The 18,674-nt window shown below is 41.5% G+C and overlaps 1 protein-coding gene across 2 annotated transcripts; it reads right to left on the minus strand.

Annotated features, from left to right (window-relative positions):
* On the minus strand, positions 1-4,596 carry LOC147391599 ((-)-germacrene D synthase-like). Of its 2 annotated transcripts, none has more exons than XM_086458895.1 (7): positions 4,381-4,596; positions 2,046-2,313; positions 1,428-1,800; positions 1,100-1,318; positions 872-1,010; positions 528-776; positions 1-371 (listed from the first exon to the last, which is right to left on the minus strand). In XM_086458895.1, the coding sequence occupies exons 1-7, from the start codon at positions 4,513-4,515 to the stop codon at positions 78-80; spliced, it is 1,677 nt and encodes a 558-aa protein (XP_086315021.1). In that variant the 5' UTR covers positions 4,516-4,596; the 3' UTR covers positions 1-77. The 2 variants fall into 2 exon arrangements, with proteins under 2 accessions (XP_086315021.1, XP_086315022.1); XM_086458896.1 differs by having other exon boundaries at positions 3-371; positions 2,046-2,310.
* Between the last annotated feature and the right edge of the window lie 14,078 nt (positions 4,597-18,674).

Consider the following 18,674-nt stretch of genomic DNA (forward strand, 5'->3'; position numbering starts at 1 on the left):
TTATTTATTATTTTTTTAATGGGCCCCTCCCAAAAAAACAATACTAACGAGTGTAGTTACAAATCCAACTTATTCCTTCAAATGTTAATAGGATCAACAAGCAGCGAGGCAATGTTATCTTTGGTTCTTCTAGTTGAATCATTATATCCATCCTCATGTCGGTACAAGATTTCCATCATTCGGGCAAAGTTGAGAATTGGCTTAAGGATAGGTAGAGGAAATGGATTTTGTTCAAGGCACTCTTGGTTTATGTCTTTCCATGCAATTGTAACAAATTTTCTTATCTCCTCACATGCCTCTTTCTCCGAAACACCATAGTCCTTCATGTAGCACAGAACACTCGAAGCAGCTGCGCCTCTAGCTTGCTCAACCTATAAATTTTTACCAACACATGAAGGTTAGATAACATGGGAACATGTAACTCAAGGTGTTTATTCTAAAATTAAGGTTCAGATGTGATCAAAAAGAGAATCGAATGCATGCAAACAAAATGAAATTAAATTCTTGTCTATGCCTGTATGTCAGACCTCGTCAGTTCGGACATCATCAAGGAATCGAGCAATTAGAGCAGAAGACCTAACAATCTTTGGGACACCGGTCGCCCAATCAAATGCTTCCTCTGTCGCGACTTCTCCCATGACAATTAAGGATTGGATGGAAAGCATAGGGTACCCAGCAGTCATTGTAGCAACACTCAGATACTCTTCGAATGTGGGCATGTAACCTGAACTGAACCATTTGGCTTCAGCAAAATAGGCTCTAACCAACCTTTTCATCTGTTATTAACAAAATCAAAGCAATATGACTTCATTAGCTATAGTTATAATATCATGGAAAGTTATCAGGAAGGTAGAATTATATATACCCATACCGCTTCCTTTGCATAGTACACGCAGTACAATCTTTCTTCCTTCATCATCACTTCTTCAAGTTCTTTGGTGACATCCAATAAGGCTAGATAACACACATTCATGTATTCTGGTAGCGTATCTGTGGCCGCAGCATCCCACCTAAATAATTTGAACAGCTTGTTATTTAAGAATGATTGAAGCATCAACAAAAAACAAAATAACTAATTAATTATCACCCAACTACAAACCTTTCTATTGCGTCTGTAAATAATTGAAGTTCTTCCACTGTACCATATACATCATAAATGTCATCTATCACAGATGTGATTGAGATTATTTTAGTCATAAACCTCCTACCAATGGAGTATTGAGGCTCAAAATAAACCCCCAGAATCCAAAAGTAGCACTCCACCAATCTATCTCTAGCAAAAGGTAGCTTTGATTTAAAGTCGAGATTCTTCCACCACCTATGAGGCAAATATCAATGAACCCAACATTACATATACAAAATTAATGTCGAGAAGCTCAAAATCATCTACGAAACACTAAATTTTCTAGTTGTTAATAGAAATAGACCTTGAGATATCCCTTAACTCTCCCTTGTGCAGCGACTGTACTAGATTGAAATCTAGCTTTGCAAGCTCCAGTAATGAATCAATCCGTGAAGTATCTTTTTCGTAGACAGAGATATAGTGTCTTGCCTTTAGTCTTGGCATACATTTGTGAATTGGTAGGTATAAGGCATGCTCCACTTGCTCCTTAAGAGGAGAACTTAAATGGATTATCATGGTCATTAACTGAGTACTAGTGAAGGTGAGTGCTTCATCAAGTATATTTTCTCCTTGTACACTAAGATGAGAAGCTTCGTATAGATTTAACATGGCTTTTGCATCATTAACTAAGATCGACTTGAAGCTCCCATCATCTTCCTGGAATTTCGTAAACACATCTGTTTCACCACCCAATTTTCCATGATATTAGCTATCTTCTTTTTTCTTTTTGGCTAAGCAAGTAATATCAGTCATCTAAAATACTAACAATTCCCATTATCAATATGCATATATTATATATTGATAAAAAACATACACCATAAGTAATGAAGTGAGTTAATTATCTCATTAATGAAATACAACGGTGATGAATCAGTGTATCTCATCGATCATTGTACATTGGTTCATTCTCTATTTGATTTACCTGAAGACACATTATACCCGTGTTGTCGTAGAAGCCGAAAACGAAGAGCAACATTATAAAGATCATCATCATCAATATTCTGGGCTTCATATAGAAGTTTTAATGCCTCTTCAATCTCCTCTTTGAAGTGATAAGACACACCGAGAACTTGGAGGGTGTTGATCAAGTTCATTCGTTCGAGGGTGTCTTTGGAAGCATTTTGTAGCAGCTTCTTCACCTCTTCTTTTAGCACTTCAACTCGTTGTATAATTTGTGGATTCGATATCTGCTAGAGAACAATAAAGAAAACAAATCAAATTACCAATTAAATTAAATAGATGATTTTTGTTGATAAATGTTTGTGATAGACTTGTGAGAAAAAATAATTAATAAACAATCTTGCAAACCCCACCATTAAAATACAAAATTCAACCATATGGGGATAAAACACTTGTCCGAAGATAAGTCATATATCCCCAAAATAAAACCTTATTGTTTGATTTTGCATTTCATGAGTCTAGAGATCCCGAACAAAATCAATAAAACTACTTACAAAGTTATTTGTGGAGGAGAAGAGGACGTAGTCTCCCCAAACACTACAGTGGTTATCCGTGAAATGATGGATCACCTCCTCTTGCTTTTCATGTTTGGGATATCACATTTACCTCGTTAATTATGTGGATACTATGTGCAAAATCTGATTTGTACCTATAAACATGGGGTCTACACGTATATATAAAACGAGTGTTGTTTTTCTCACAGAACTGTCAACAAATTTGTTCACAGTGGAACGGCCATGTGACATGTGGCAAAAATGACATAAGAAATAAAGGAGAAAATTTCACTCTCCTACCCACGGTAGAAAATCGAAATTTCCTTGTCAGATCACCTTGTGACATTCAAAAATATGATCTAATGTAATGGGGTTGTACATTCAAAAAAGAATTTTAATCTAAGTTTGAGTACTCGGTCGCCATCCATTTTCAATTCGATGAATCAAGCTTGAAAAATATTTTTTTATTATATATATATATATATAGGGTCGGGTTCCGTAGACACATAAAGCTACTCATGAAACTACAACGTTTTTGTCTTATATGGTTAAAAAGGTTTGGAATGTGCTGATTTTTTGTGAGGATGATCTCTGTGGTGAGGGGATCATCCTTGGAAAAAATCATTCGATTCCAAAACTTCTAACCCCATCAAAAGTGATTTACAAAAATTGGACAGTCTAAAATTTTTCAACTTGTAAACATGGGGCTAGAAGTTTCACAATGGGCTGATTTTTCGCAAGGATGATCTCCTCACCATAGAGATCATCCTCATAAAAAATCAGCCCATTCCAAACATTTTTGCCCATATAAGACAAAATATGTTGTAGCTTTATGAGTAGCTTTATGTGTATACGGATCCTAATCCATATATATATATATATATATATATATATATATATATATATATATAGTTTTTTTCATTAAATCTAGAAGGTTGTGGTGTTAGATTTACAATGTAATAATCAATGTGGGCTCAATGACCCATTTTAAGATTTTACATCTAACCATCAGATGAGTGGCCGAGTGGTAGCACTTCGGGATTAAGGGATCTACTCCTCCTGTGGTCTCAAGTTCGACTCCCACCAGTTGCTAATATCTGTGACTACGGACTGCAAGGTTAAAAGCTCTATTTAGTAAACCTTGTTCGAGGAGAAGGGATTATTTGGTGTGCGCAAGCTGGCCCAGACGCCCTTTTTTACAAAAAAAAAAAAAAATTTTAATCTTAAAATTGGAATTTTTGGGAAAAGGATGTTCTGGCGGAGAGAAAAATTTTCTCTCTATTGTTGATGTCATTTGGAGCACATGTTAAACGGTTGTTGGGTTGTGAGAAAAAAATCATTATATATAAAACCTCATAAAGAATAATGATAACTGAACTTCCCCCTCTCACAAACTCTCCCCACGTGGCTATGTATAGAACAATTGATTTTTTCCTTGGGATACGCAACTGCACATCTCCATGTGGGGGGAGAGTTAGAAAATCATGACTCAACTTTAAAACTTGACTCAGCTTGCATTCTAACGATTTGACTCTAATGAGTCGAATAACTATGTACGTAATTTGATGAGAGTCACTAGGCCCACATGAATTGCCACACTAGCATTCCAACACCGCTGCCATCTAGACTCATGGAAATTACATAACGTGAAACTCATTAACTTTCTTAATGTGAAAATTACATTTACTAATCAAATCATCATCAAAACCTTAATATTTTTTTGATTGTCAAAAAACTTAATATTTATTATCAAAACAAAAATAAATAAATAAAAAGATTTTAACACAACAAAACCATGCTTACCATTTCATTATTATCTGTAGAAGATAAGAGGAAGTGGTCACCCCATACACTAGGATGATAATTTGCAGACTTACGGATCACTTCCTTTTTTTGATCCCTAGGAGAAGAAGGGGAACAAATCAAGGGTGAACTCATTCTCTAAACACTTTAGAAATCTCTATAAATTAAATTAAGCTTCAGAAAATGTGAGAGCTTCTCTCAATGCTCAATAGCTATAAAACCTTTGGTATTTATAGGCGTGGGCATTCTTCATATGGTCCCCACTATGCTTTGGTCATCATTCATGATATGTCCTCCCTATGCTTTGGTCCTCAATTGGAAAAAAAAAAAAATATCAGCGAAGTGAAAATAGTTTTTACAAGAAGAAAAAGGATTTGTTGTGACGATAGAATACTGCTGACGTGTCTATTTGTGTGTGTTAAAATGGGACTGTGAGTACCATTGTTTTTTTTACAATGATAAGTCAAGGTAGGCGGCTGTGATGTGGCAAAATTTTACTTACAACCCAAAATACCCCTTTTGAAGTTAAATGGGTTTTTAGATTTTTAGTGTGTCATAAGTAAAAGCTGGTGCTTTACGTACAAAATTATAAAGGATAAAATTCTAACAACTTTACTAAAAAACATTTGAATTTTTTTTTTTTTTTTTAATTTTCACCATTGAATTTTAATTTTAAATTTGGGAGTTTGATATCTATCCATTTTCAACATCTACTATCAAAATAAAAAATATTTATTTTTCTTTTGATTTTTCCTATGTAATCTGAGTTTTTTACATGCAATCTATAAGTCTGTGCTGTTGAACTGCTAATATGATTGTCTATGTGGACTTAATGATCCTTAGTAAGATTTGAAATCTTACTAAATTAGTCATGGTAGCATGATTCAAACGGCAAGGTTTGTGCAGGTAACAAACTTGATAAAGTAGAGGAACTTTTGTAATTTTTGATTAAGTAGAGGAACTTTTGTAATAAAATTGCAATTGACAGTGTCTGCCCAATAAATCTCTCGTAATAATAAGAATGAAAAGTATGTTAAATGAGGAGTCTTACTAAGTGTCGTTTTGCTCAAATGAATTATCACATCAGAAATCCATCACCATAACCATTTAAGTTTCATCGAAAAACTCATATTCAAAAAGCAAAAACAAATTCCTTTATACTAAATCCAAGGTTTTGAAAAGCATCAGATCATATTTTTAGATGTCAAGAGGTGAGCCCAAGGATTCTTAGTAAGGTTAGGGGAATCGAACCTTAATCCTTGGGAGTATACCCCTCTAATTTGTATACCTGTTTTGCAATGGGAGCAAATCCTCTGTAATTATCTTTTCCTGTAGTTACATTTGATACTTTTTCCACAGTGAAGAGGACATGATGAAATAAAAAATCAATACGTCATGTATGTAAGGATTATGCCTTAGATCAGATTTGAGAAAAAAAAATTACTTTAGTCTGATCAGTGGTTTTGAAATTGAACGGTCATTGAACGCCAATGATTTTAATGGAGGGTTTTCAATGTTGTTGCATGTGATGCTCTCTCAATTGATTATCTTCACTATTGGGAACTACTAACTATAGAGGATAGGCTCCCTTTTGTAATATCTCTTATTAATATATCCAAGTGCCTGATTAGGAAAATTAATTACAGAAATAATAATAATTTTTAGTATTATTTTTATTGATTTTACTAATAGAGGCTACCTAGGCTCGGGTTTGATGGGGGATCCTTACAAGAAAGTATACTATGTTAAGGTGCATTGACATTCTTAGGTTTTATTTACTCTATCCTTGTATCTTTTGGTGGATTTGTGTATAAACAACTGGCATGATTTAGTTACTTCTAGTTATAATTAAATTGACCCATAATCGATTACTTAAATATAGTAGAAATCAACTTTCAATCAGGTGAAGTTTGTGCCTAACACCTTCAAAATATCGTCATCTAACCAATGAACTATAGACTTCGGTTTAGACGTACCATCATTTGGAATTTGGAAACAAACAAGTCCCCTGGACCATAAAATGAGGGAGTACCTTCAGTCAAAGCGCAATTAAAAAGGGACTAAATTTGATTTAAACCAAAATCTCATATAAAAAAACCCAATCTGAACTGACGACCTAAATATGGGGGTATTCCTTCTAGTTCCCAAGACTCCACACCAACTCCGTTTTATTATCATTAATTAGTGTTGGGGCATACTCTCTACAATTCTAATACCTCATCACATTCTTTAGTGGTTCTTCAATGTGTTGATCAAGAGACTGATTGTCCAAAATTATTTGCAATATTACCTTTGAAAAATTAAAGATTTTTTTAAAATAATACTGAAGTGACTTCAAGATTGTACCTCATATCGCTCAACTTAAAGTAAAATGTGTAGAAATCATAAATGCTTTTCATCAAAATAGGTGTCAAAAGGCATTTATTATACCTATGCCAGATATGAGATATTAGTTACAATCGTAAGGTCACTCTCCCACGTCTCTTTTATCTATTTCTTAGTTTCCTATATGAGTAATGTTGAAGTGCCCTAAAGATTGTACCTTATGTTACGTATCCTCATGTGAAAGTGTGTAGGAATCATAAATGCTTTTTATCGAGATATAAGTGAAAGTGCATCCTCTACATTTTCACGATACCATGTGTGGTCTGAGGTACAATCGTTGAATTGACTCCAGCACGAGTCTTCCTAGATATTTGTTAGTTTTATACAGCTCACGCGAGACACCACCGTCCGTTCACTGAAGAGAAAAATAAGACCGCTCTAGAGAGTGTATCCTGTGCTCTATGGATTTAGGTTGTAAAACAAAACTCATTTTGGGCTGCTAAAATTTTTAAAAATCAGTCTGATTAGTGATCAAAGGTTGATGATGTTGCCTTCAAATTTTCTATCACTAAAGTTGAACATTTTTCACGTTGGTACTTTTATTAATCCACATGTCGAGATAGTGCCCAACAATGAATTTCATTCATCAAATACTTTAGAACGAAAAATAATCCTTCCATCTAAAGAAAAGTTTAGTTTTGCTGTGTCTAATAATAAGAAGATGCGTGGACACGTGGCTAGCGAATTGGACGTTGATGCATCGGCCCACAATATTTGGGCTGTGTACAGCTCACATGATCTTCCAAGGTTCATCATTGATCTGCAACCTGGGGTTTTCGAGAAGATTGACATTCTCATCAGAGTTTTAAGAACCCGTGGTTGAATCGAAAACTTTTTCAATTGATCGGACCATGGTTGAACCGATGAACCCGGGTTCAATTTAGGATATAAAACTTACATATGATAGGGTTTTGTTAACACGTTTAGGTGCATTAAATATACTTTGAATATTGAAATTCTTAAAAAAAAAATGTCATGAAATTTTTTTTTATACCAAAAATACCCTCAAATACTTTTTTTAAGGTGTATTTAATGCACCTAAACTTGTGCTCTAAGGACAAGTGTAACAAGACCTTTCAAATTAATTGGTGGTTTCTTTAATATTACAAATTTTGAACCAAGGTTCGTAACGAATATTTATCCTATTGGTCAGATCTTAATTTAATTAGGTTGGATCGATTTATGATTCATAAAAGATCAATTATATTTCAAAAATGATAATACTAAAAACATCAATGTTTTGTACAAAACCGAATTGAATTGGGTTGAACCACCAGTTTGGTCCGGTTTTTAATGTTGTATATTTTTATTTGGACTTTTGGCTTTAGAAGGCAATATCAAAGGGAATAATTTTCGAGCCAATTAGATTCTTGTGTTTGTGCGTGATTCTCTTCTCTTTGATGCTAATGGTTTTTTTTTTTTTAAACAAAAAAAAAATTGGATTTTTCACTATATTTTGAACCAAACCAATAGTTTAGTGAAATTCGTGTCAGATCCGGTTGAACCACATGTTCAATATTTTGTTCAAAACATTGGAAATAATGATTTTTCAAAATATTATAATAATCCTAAAAATATATTTTATATATAAATTTTGCATATTTTATGGATTTGATTTGTTTGTTTGTTTGTTTATTTAGGGACTCATAGCGTAGTTGGAAAGAGACCCAACACAAAGGTGATCCATCAGATTGAAGGTTGACCATGAACACTCTTCCAATACTTCTATCATCACTGCTGATAGTTCAAACCGACCTTCAATTTAGTAGAATCTTTACTTATCACCTTTCGGATTCATCAACTGCTCCATAAATTCTCCATGGCTTCAATGAGGTGTCAATGGTACCTATCTAATTAGAATGGATATGGAATCAAAACACCTCTTTGTAGCACCTCACTTTTGGGTCTAAGGTAATTTGGCCTAGTCCCTCAATGTTGACTATTTTCCATCCCACCTGATGATCCACTAATTTCTCTTTTTTTTTAGGGATCACAAGTCATTTATCATTTTAATCTTGTTTTATTCTTTTCCAATACCATACACCAAAGTCTTAAGGTAATTGTGACATTTTTCTCCATCATTGACTTTGGTCCTTTTGATCCTCACAAATAAATAATGACATCCATACCCTTACTTTGGGGAGAGTTTGTCAAGGGGGAGTTAGAAAATCATGACTCAACTTTAAAAGTTGACTCGGCTTGCATTCTAACGATTTGACTGTAATGAGTTGAATAACTATGTACTTAAATTGGTGAATCACTGGCCCACATATCTTTTATAAACTTCATCCAATGTGTTAAAAATGGACAACCATTTGAGTTCTTAATGTTAAAATTAAAATATCATGATGAAAATTAATTTAGTTTTTGAATTTTTGTGATCCACATCCTTGTGACACTTGATCATGCATATTTTCGTATGCCACATGGTTCGGCCACCAAGAAACTTTTCCTAGAACGAGCTTTTCAGTTTTTTAGATGATTTTAATATTTTAAATTTAAGAATTATATTTATTAATCTTTTATATCCTTATAATTATAATAAAATAAAACTGCATAAATATAGATTGTTGGACTTTTGATGTATTTCCAGGTTGACTCAGCAGGGTTTACGAGTTGACTTGATGAATATGTTTAGAGAAATTGTGGACCAATTTCACTCAATGTCTAAATAAATGAGTCGAGATGACTTAGATGAGTATTGAGTAGACTCGATGAATCAAGTGAACACAAGCAAGTTGCGAGTCAAATCCGTGTGGTACCACCTTTGTCGGTGGAGTAAAAGCGGAGGAAAATGTAATGTACCATACTGCGTGAAAGGATTCACTCCTTGCCCCCTACCACATGTAACATGTTTGTGAAAACTACACCTACATTAAAAAAAAAATAAATAAATAAAAATATTCCGAGTGCGTCCATTTGGTGGTCACTCCCCAAATCCATTGAAAACAAATCAGTGAGAATATGCCAAGTGGATTAATTTTTTTCTTGGTAACCCGTTAAGGATGTGCATTTTACCCAAAACCCCGAAACTTTTTGAATTCCCCCCCCCCCCAACCCCCAATGGTCAACCTGAACCTAGAACCAAAACCGACCCAAACACCGCTAGCCACCTCATCTTCCCCTTCCCTCCAAACACCATTAATCCTCAACTTTGAGATATGATTTGCCCTATTATGATCATTTGCCATCTGATGTAGGAATTACGTGTTATTGTCTCTTTCTTTTAACCATTTAACTCTTGATTTTTGGCGCCAACACACCTCTTACATAGCCACTACCTTTTGGAAATTCTCTTTCAAATTCATTCTTTTGAAGCACCTTTCTAAGGATAGCGCCCCTTCCTCCTCTTCCCTATCTAGTGCCTCTATTCCAAGTAACAACCCTTTCTTCTTAGTCTCTATTCTTCCAAAAGTTTCCACGTTCTACTTCTTCAATCTCTCTTTAATCTCTTTGAGCTTCAACTTGAAACAGCCCGTTAAAGGATAGCTCCTCCCACCAGCCATGAATCAAATTCTTGAATCTTGCTTGAAGCAGCCACATGTTCTCAAAGTGAAACAGACTTGGGCACCTCGTCACCACACCCACTTGGAGGCAAATAGGGCAATGATTGGAGACTGGATTTGCCACTGTTTCTTGCAAAACTGAGTTGAAGTGATCCTCCCAATCGCTTTAAAGTAGGAATCTATCCAATCGGTTAAGCAACAACCTTTCTTGATTGTTCGACTAAGTAAAACGATTGTTGTGGGGAGGAAAATCAATGAATTCGTTTCTATCACAAATTCTCCAAACCTCCTTATCCTCGAAGTCACCCTCGACCCACCTGGCTTCTCGAACGAGAATCGAATCACATTGAAGTCACTCCTCAAACACCACGGCGTATCCCAATAATAGGGCTTACAACCTTCACCCCCATCTTCCCCATTCATCACTCGAGGAGGGTCTACCCCTTTCTCCACACAAGCCCCACGGTTATCTCCCTAAGAAATCTCCCCCCCATCGTCATCCTTCTTAGCCAGATAGATCAGTTCAACCCTCTCCAGCAATTTTCTTGACTTGGCAAACCTTTCAGTCTGCCTTCGACAAGCTTCAGCCACGTATCCCAGTTTTGACGCCAGGTGTTTCAACCTAGAGCCCAAGAATGACACTCGACCTCCGGATTGCACATGTCTCGACGTCCTCCAGGGAAAATTCAAAAAGGGGGGATCAGAATCATTTTAGAGGCAACTGCGATGTCAAGTTGTTTGCTGAACCAGACTGCTTCATCCTCTCCCAGAGTAATGCTCGACCCATCCTCTTACCAAGTTCAACCACTTCAATCCTTCTATGCCTCTTCACCCAACATTCTCGTAGCTCAAAGCTTTTCCTCTCAACCTTGGTGGTGAACCTCCGCTTGCTCCACTCTATGGACTTTGGGCTTCAAATTCTTTTATATTTGAAGAAGAATTCTATGGAGCATTCTCCTGTTTTGCAATATGTAAGGGATTTTGGAGGAAAGGAATAGACGAAGTATTCAAGGGAAGGGAGTTGGGCATTGTGGGGGAAAATTCTTGAGCACAGACACGTGGCTCGAATAAGGGCCAGGATTAATGATTTTAAGGTTGGATGAACTGCTGCCCTTGCTCGGTTTATAAACCCCGACGAATGCACGGATTCTAAGCTCAGAACTAAGCCATCAGCCGGTGAAGTGGCCCGGGCAACTGCCTCATAGGTCGGTAGGACAGATTTGACAGGTGTGCCAGTGATAGACAGTCAGTCCTGACAACCCACGTCATGTCAGACCAACTCCGATTTTCTCAGAAGTGATAGGGCAGTTGCAACAACTCCTGCAGCTGACATGTCAGAGAGTGGGCTAACTACCCCAGGTCACCACAAGGGATGGCACAGAAAACGATCAAGTTGAACGCCTATATAAAGAAGAAAGCTATGGGTAAAAAGGGTTCGAATTCTTCTTCTCTCAAAAAATATATTGATCAATTGGTCTAACTTGATCGTCGGAGTGGGCTGATTTGCAGGTCCGCCCGAGCTGAGAGAGAAGGAAAGTGTAGAGCAATTTCGTGCATCTACAATTTGGCGCCGTCCGTGGGAAACTTACAAGGAGAAAAACGACCAAGATGGGAAGAGCTAGAGGCGAAAATCGTGGAGAGCCATCAAACCCACTACCAGCAGACTCGCCCCCAAACGCGCCGGACCCAATGCTAGCAATGTACAACTTACTCACGGAGATGAGAGAGGAAATGCGCAGGGGGTTGGAGAAACAAAATGATGAGATAGTGAAAATAAGAAGGGAAAATGAGGAGCTCAGGCAAAGGTTAGGCGAGCGTGCGGAGACCGAGGAAGGCCCAGGGGCAGAGCAGAGTAGCGATCATCCTGTTCGAGCGGCAAGAACGGAGGTAGATTGGACCGAAGATTCAGCAGCAGTAAAAACGCAGCAAGGAAGCTCCGAAGTTAAAGAAACGATGACGAGGAGGGAAGTGGAGGAAATGCTCAGAAAAAGGGATGAGGAATTCGCCCGCGGAAGGGACCCCGCACAAAAGGTAAGGAACGCAATTCGGGAACTCAAAGGGACACCATTCTCGCCGGCGATAATGAAGTCAGAGCCACCCAGGTCGTTCCACATGCCAAAGTTTGAAACTTATGACGGAACACGAGATCCTATGGATCATATACTGCAATACAGAAGTCAGATGGTGTTGTACCAGAACGACGATCCATTGCTCTGCAAGCTATTTCCGTCAACCTTGAGGCTCGGGGCCATGATGTGGTTCCAGGCCTTACCAGCTGGAACAATAACAAATTTTTCCGAGCTAGAGGAAACGTTTGTTGGGCAGTTTGTTCATCTGCGAAGGAAGAAGGTCGGAGTTAACACTCTATTTAACCTTCGACAAGAGTCCGGGGAAAGTATTAGATCGTTCGTAACTCGCTTTCGAACAAAAGCCCTGGATGTAGAGGGCATGGACGAGGCAACTGCCTGCGCGGCGTATATCGCTGCGGTCATCCCGGGAACACGGTTGCATGAGTCCTTGATCAAGTCTGACCCGACTCGTTTGGAAGATCTGTATGCGAAGGTGGAAAAGTACATCCTGGTGGAAGAATCGGTAAAGGGCAGGAGACGAAGCGCTCAAACAGTGGCCAATAGTGAAGGGGGAATGGACGCTGCAAAGTTGCCGGCACACCTCGGAGGGGAAGGAAGCAAGAAAAGGCGGAGAGATTCGAACGAGCAATCATGGTGGAAGAGAGGCCGGGTGTATACCCCACTCAATGAAAAACTATCCGTGATACTGAGGCAAATAAGGGGGGAACCCGACTTCGTCCAGCCACCACGGGGGTATAAGGGGAAACCCGGCAAACCGTATTGCGAGTATCATGAGGCTGAGGATCACCCTACTGAGGACTGTTACAGGCTGCGCCATATCATCCAGGACATGATCGAAGCAGGAAGCTCAAAGGTTATGTCTCCGCGGGAGGAAGGAAAAGAGGGGAGATTACCGATAGAGCCGAACGAAAGCCCGAGCAAAGAAGGCCAACTAAAGGAGTTCGTCGAGAGACGGAAGAGCGCAGGATAGTTCATACCATCACAGGATTATTAGGGGCCGAAGTTCCGTCTAGGCGGGAGATTCGAGAGAAAGTAAGAAAGATCCGACATATGGTCGGGGTCAACAGTGTGGCATCAGGAGTACGGATGGCCGGAACGACGAACCACGGAACTGACTCCCAGGCAATTGTGTTCACGGAGGATGACCTGAAGGGAACGGCAGGGCCCCATCAGGACGCGCTAGTCATCGCACTCCCAGTGGGAAATGTTGAGCTCCGAAGAATACTGGTGGACCCAGGAAGTGCGGTGGACATTATCTTCCTGAGCGCGGCAAGAAGGATGGGGGTTTCAGAGAGTCTGGAACCCACACCGACCCTTGTCTATGGGTTCAACGGTGCCCCGAGCAGCCCGGTAGGAGAAATCACACTCCCGATCACTGCAGGGTCAAAAGTGGTGATGACGAGATTCGTGGTAATAGATGCGGATTCGGCCTACAACGCGATCCTGGGGCGAAGGTGGATACACGAGATGAAGGCGGTCCCGTCGACCTATCATCAAGTCATTCGTTTCCCGGGAAAGGAAGGAATAATGGAAATTAGGGGTGACCAGGAGATGGCGCAGAGGTGTTTTCACCTGGCTTTGAAGCAAGACCGATGGCTCGAGGCCGTCCCCCTGAAGAAGAGAAAGGTACCTCCAACTGTTGGTGAAGCTTCGTAGCAATTACAGAAGCAGCCGCAGCGAGAGCAGCGGGTAACAGTTGAAGAAGTCGAAGCCGTGGACCTCGGCGATAATGGAGGACAGCTAGTTAGTATTGGCACCACAATGTTGCAGGAGGAGAAGACAGCATTACTCCAACTCCTGAGGACAAACAAGGACGTATTCGCATGGTCATTGGAGGACATGCCCGGGATAGACCCAACGGTGGCGTGCCATAGATTAAATGTCGATGAAAGCTTCCGACCTGTTAGACAGAAGCCGAGGAGGCTGTCTCCGCGCCTTAGGCAGGGGGTAAATGAGGAAATCGAGAAACTCTTAAAGGCCGGGTTTATCAGGGAAGTAGAGTACCCAGAATGGATAGCGAACATAGTAGCAGTGCCGAAGAAGGATGGGAGGGTGAGAGTGTGCATTGACTTCACAAACCTGAATAAGGCATGCCCAAAGGACAGTTTTCCGCTGCCAAGGATCGACAGGTTGGTCGACGCCACTGCTGGTCATGAGAGAATGTCCTTTATGGACGGATACTCGGGATATAACCAGATCCCCCTAGCAATGGAGGACCAGGAACGAACATCATTCATCACCGAGCAAGGATTGTTTTGTTTTAAGGTTATGCCGTTCGGCTTGAGAAATGCTGGGGCAACTTACCAGAGACTCGTGACGAAAATGTTCGAAGGAATGATCGGGAAGTTTGTGGAGGTATATATCGACGATTTATTGGTAAAAAGCAAGCGAGCAGGGGATCATCTGGAAGACCTCAAGCAAACGTTTGACCGGCTGAGGAGTTTCAAAATGAAGCTGAATCCGAAGAAATGTGTCTTCGCTGTCTCTTCTGGGAAATTCCTCGGGCACATTATCACCAGGAGAGGCATTGAGGCCAACCCAGACCAAATCCGGGCGTTGGTAGAAATGCCGAGCCCCGCTAACCAGAAGCAGGTGCAGAAGTTGGCAGGGAGAATAGCTGCGCTGAACAGGTTTATCTCCAGGGTATCCGATCGATGCCGCCCGCTCTTCGCGTTATTGCAAAAGGAGAAGAATTTCACATGGAGTACGGAGTGCGAGGCAGCCTTCAGCGACCTAAAGAAGTATTTGGGGCAGCCACCGATCCTCAGCTCTCCGGAAGAAGGAGAGGAGCTGGGGATTTATCTGGCGACCAGTTCATCGTCAGTAAGCTCGGTTCTCTTTAAAGTTGAAATGGGACGGGAATATCCTATTTATTACGTCAGCAAAACATTGGGCGTATCGGAGGTTAAGTACACCAAGACGGAGAAGGTGGGATTGTCGCTCGTTTACTCGGCACACAAGCTCAGGCCTTACTTCCTTTCCCACCGCATCCGAGTTGTGACGGACACCCCGCTGAAAGAGATGATGCACAGATCCGAAAAGTCAAGGAGGATGGCGAGGTGGTCTGTAATCCTCGGAGAGTACGACTTACAATTTGAGTCCCGGACAGCGATAAAGGGGCAGGTATTGGCAGATTTCCTTGCGGATTTCCCGGTTGAGGATCCGAACTGGGAAGAGTTGGAGAACGAAGATGAAGGGACGGAAGAAGTGGAGCTGTGGGACAAGCAGGCAGGATGGAGAATTTTTGTTGATGGGTCGTCAAATTACTCAGGCTCGGGGGTGGGAATAGTTATTGTAACACCGAGTAACGATAGATTGGAAAAGGTAATCAAACTCGGGTATGGGGCATCAAATAATGAAGCTGAGTACGAGGCAGTTATCCACGGGCTGAGAATGGCAAGCGAGTTGAAAATTGGCCGGGTAAAGCTATGTACCGACTCCCAACTTATAGCAAACCAGTGCAACGGGAAATTTGAAGCAAAGGACGAACGCATGGCGAAATACTTAGTCTCAGTTAAGCGGGAGATTAAGAAGTTCGACCAAGTGGAGATATGCCAGATACCGAGGGATGAGAACAGGCATGCAGATTCGTTGGCTTACATTGCCTCAATGCTAGGAGAGACGGAAGGACGGTCTCTACCGGTGGAATACTTGCCTAATGCAAGTATCGAACACGAAGAAAGGGAATGCGCACAGGCTGGAGGGACCTCAGGATGGATAGAAGAGTTCACGAGGTATCTCCACTCAAAGGTTCTGCCAGCAGACAAGGGGAAGCCAGAAAATTACTTCGGCAGGTCGGTAAATATACTCTCGTTGAGGATAAACTGTATAGGATGTCCTTCGGGGGACCACTTCTCAGATGCCTTACTGAGGAAGAGTCCGAGCTCGTAATGGCGGAAATCCACGAGGGGATCTGCGGCAATCATTCGGGAGGACGGTCGTTCGCCAATAAGGTTATCAATCAAGGCTACTTCTGGCCAAGGATGCAGGAAGACTGTAAGAGGTATGTGAGGACCTGTGATCAATGCCAAAAACACGCTCCCATGCATCTGCAGCCAGCCAGTGAACTCCATCCTATGAAATCACCCTGGCCGTTCTCGATATGGGGAATGGACATTGTGGGACCTCTACCTCGGGGAAAGGGGGGCAAGCTATTCATCCTAGTAGCTACAGATTATTTTACTAAATGGGTGGAAGCTGTTCCCCTTACACGGATTCGAGAGGAAGAAGTTATCAAATTCACATGGGAGCACATCATAACGCGATTCGGGATCCCTTATGCGTTGATCTCTGACAATGGAACTCAGTTCAAGGGCAACCGCGTGCAATCGTACTTCAAGGAATACGGAATCCGTTCTCTGCAATCGTCGCCGAGATATCCACAAGGGAATGGCCAAGCTGAAGCATCGAACAAGACAATCCTCGCGAACTTGAAGAAGAAGCTGGCGGAGCATAAGGGAAGATGGGTAGACGAGCTACACAGCGTCCTATGGGCGTATCGAACCACGGCAAGAAGAGCGACCGGTTTCACTCCGTTCGCGCTAGCCTATGGAACGAAAGCTGTTATTCCAACCGAGATACAGGTTCCCACCACGAGGACACAAATGGCAGCGACGGAGGTCAATGATGAAATGGTGGCTCGGAATTTGGATTGGTTGGATGAAACACGGGAAAGAGTCATAGAGAGGTTGGCACGGTACCAACAGGTGTTGAAGAGATCTTATGACCGGAAGGTACGTCGCAGGGAGTTCAAAATCGGCGATATGGTGTTACGAAAGGTATTTTCTAACACCAAGGAAGTCAATAGTGGGAAGCTCGGCTGTAACTGGGAGGGCCCATACATCGTGCGCAAAGTCGGGGAAACAGGCGTGTACTACTTGGAGACGCCGGCAGGGGAGGAAATTCAATCACCATGGAATGTATTCAATTTAAAGAAATATTATCAATAAAGTCATCTTTGTGCCTATGCCTGTTATCTAAGGAAAAGCCTTGATCCCACCACGGGGACCAAGCCCAACTGAGGAGTTGGTTAAGGAAAAGCCTCGGTCCCTCCATAGGAGCCGAGCCCAACTGAGGAGTTGGTTTGAAGGAAAAGCCTTGGACCCACCACGGGGACCAAGCCCAACTGAGGAGTTGGTCTAAGGAAAAGCCTCGGTCCCTCCATATGAGCCGAGCCCAACTGAGGAGTTGGTTTGAAGGAAAAGCCTTGGTCCCACCACGGGGACCAAGTCCAACTGAGGAGTTGGTCTAAGGAAAAGCCTCGGTCCCTCCATAGGAGCCGAGCCCAACTGAGGAGTTGGTCTGAAGGAAAAGCCTTGGTCCCACCACGGGGACCAAGCCCAACTGAGGAGTTGGTCTAAGGAAAAGCCTCGGTCCCTCCATAGGAGCCGAGCCCAACTGAGGAGTTGGTTTGAAGGAAAAGCCTCGGTCCCTCCATAGGAGCCGAGCCCAACTGAGGAGTTGGTTTGAAGGAAAAGTCTTGGTCCCACCACGGGGACCAAGTCCAACTGAGGAGTTGGTCTAAGGAAAAGCCTCGGTCCCTCCATAGGAGCCGAGCCCAACTGAGGAGTTGGTCTGAAGGAAAAGCCTTGGTCCCACCACGGGGACCAAGCCCAACTGGGGAGTTGTCTAAGGAAAAGCCTCGGTCCTCCATAGGAGCCGACCCAACTGAGGAGTTGGTCTGAAGGAAAAGCCTTGGTCCCACCACGGGGACCAAGCCCAACTGAGGAGTTAGTCGAAGGAAAAGCCTTGGTCCCACCACGGGGACTAAGCCCAGCAGAAGGGTTGGGTTAAAGGAAAGCCTCGGCCCCTCCACAGGAGCCGAGCCCAACTAAAGAGTTTGTCCAAAGACAAAGCCTCGACTCCTCAACAAATGGCCGAGCTTATCTGAGGAACTCATCTGAAATTAAAAACCTGGTCCATAATAAGGAATCTGATTTAGAATCAGAATTCCGGATCTTCACTGGCATGAGCTTAAGGAGTTAGGTAGTGCGAATTATTCCGTTTGTTCTTTTTAAGCATAATGCCTAACATAAAAACAGAAAAGAGAAAGCAAGAAGGCACGAGAGTCGACGAAAAATATGTATATTTATATATTTGCATTAGGAGTACATATGGAGTTACAAAATCATGCTACAAAGAAGAAAAAAGGAAAACTATTCGTCCGCTATAATCGCTACCACGGCATCTTCGGGGGCTTGGATGTCCACTGGTGCAACTGGGGCTTCGGGAGTCGGCTCGGGAGCAGCAGTTGGTGTAGCTTCCGGGGTCACCTCCGGCCTCTTTGCAGCGGCCTCGGCTTTCCTTAGCTTCG

The sequence above is a fragment of the Akebia trifoliata genome, chromosome 11, assembly GCF_017979445.1.
Source record: "Akebia trifoliata isolate Shusen 1 chromosome 11, ASM1797944v1, whole genome shotgun sequence".
NCBI lineage: Eukaryota > Viridiplantae > Streptophyta > Magnoliopsida > Ranunculales > Lardizabalaceae > Akebia > Akebia trifoliata.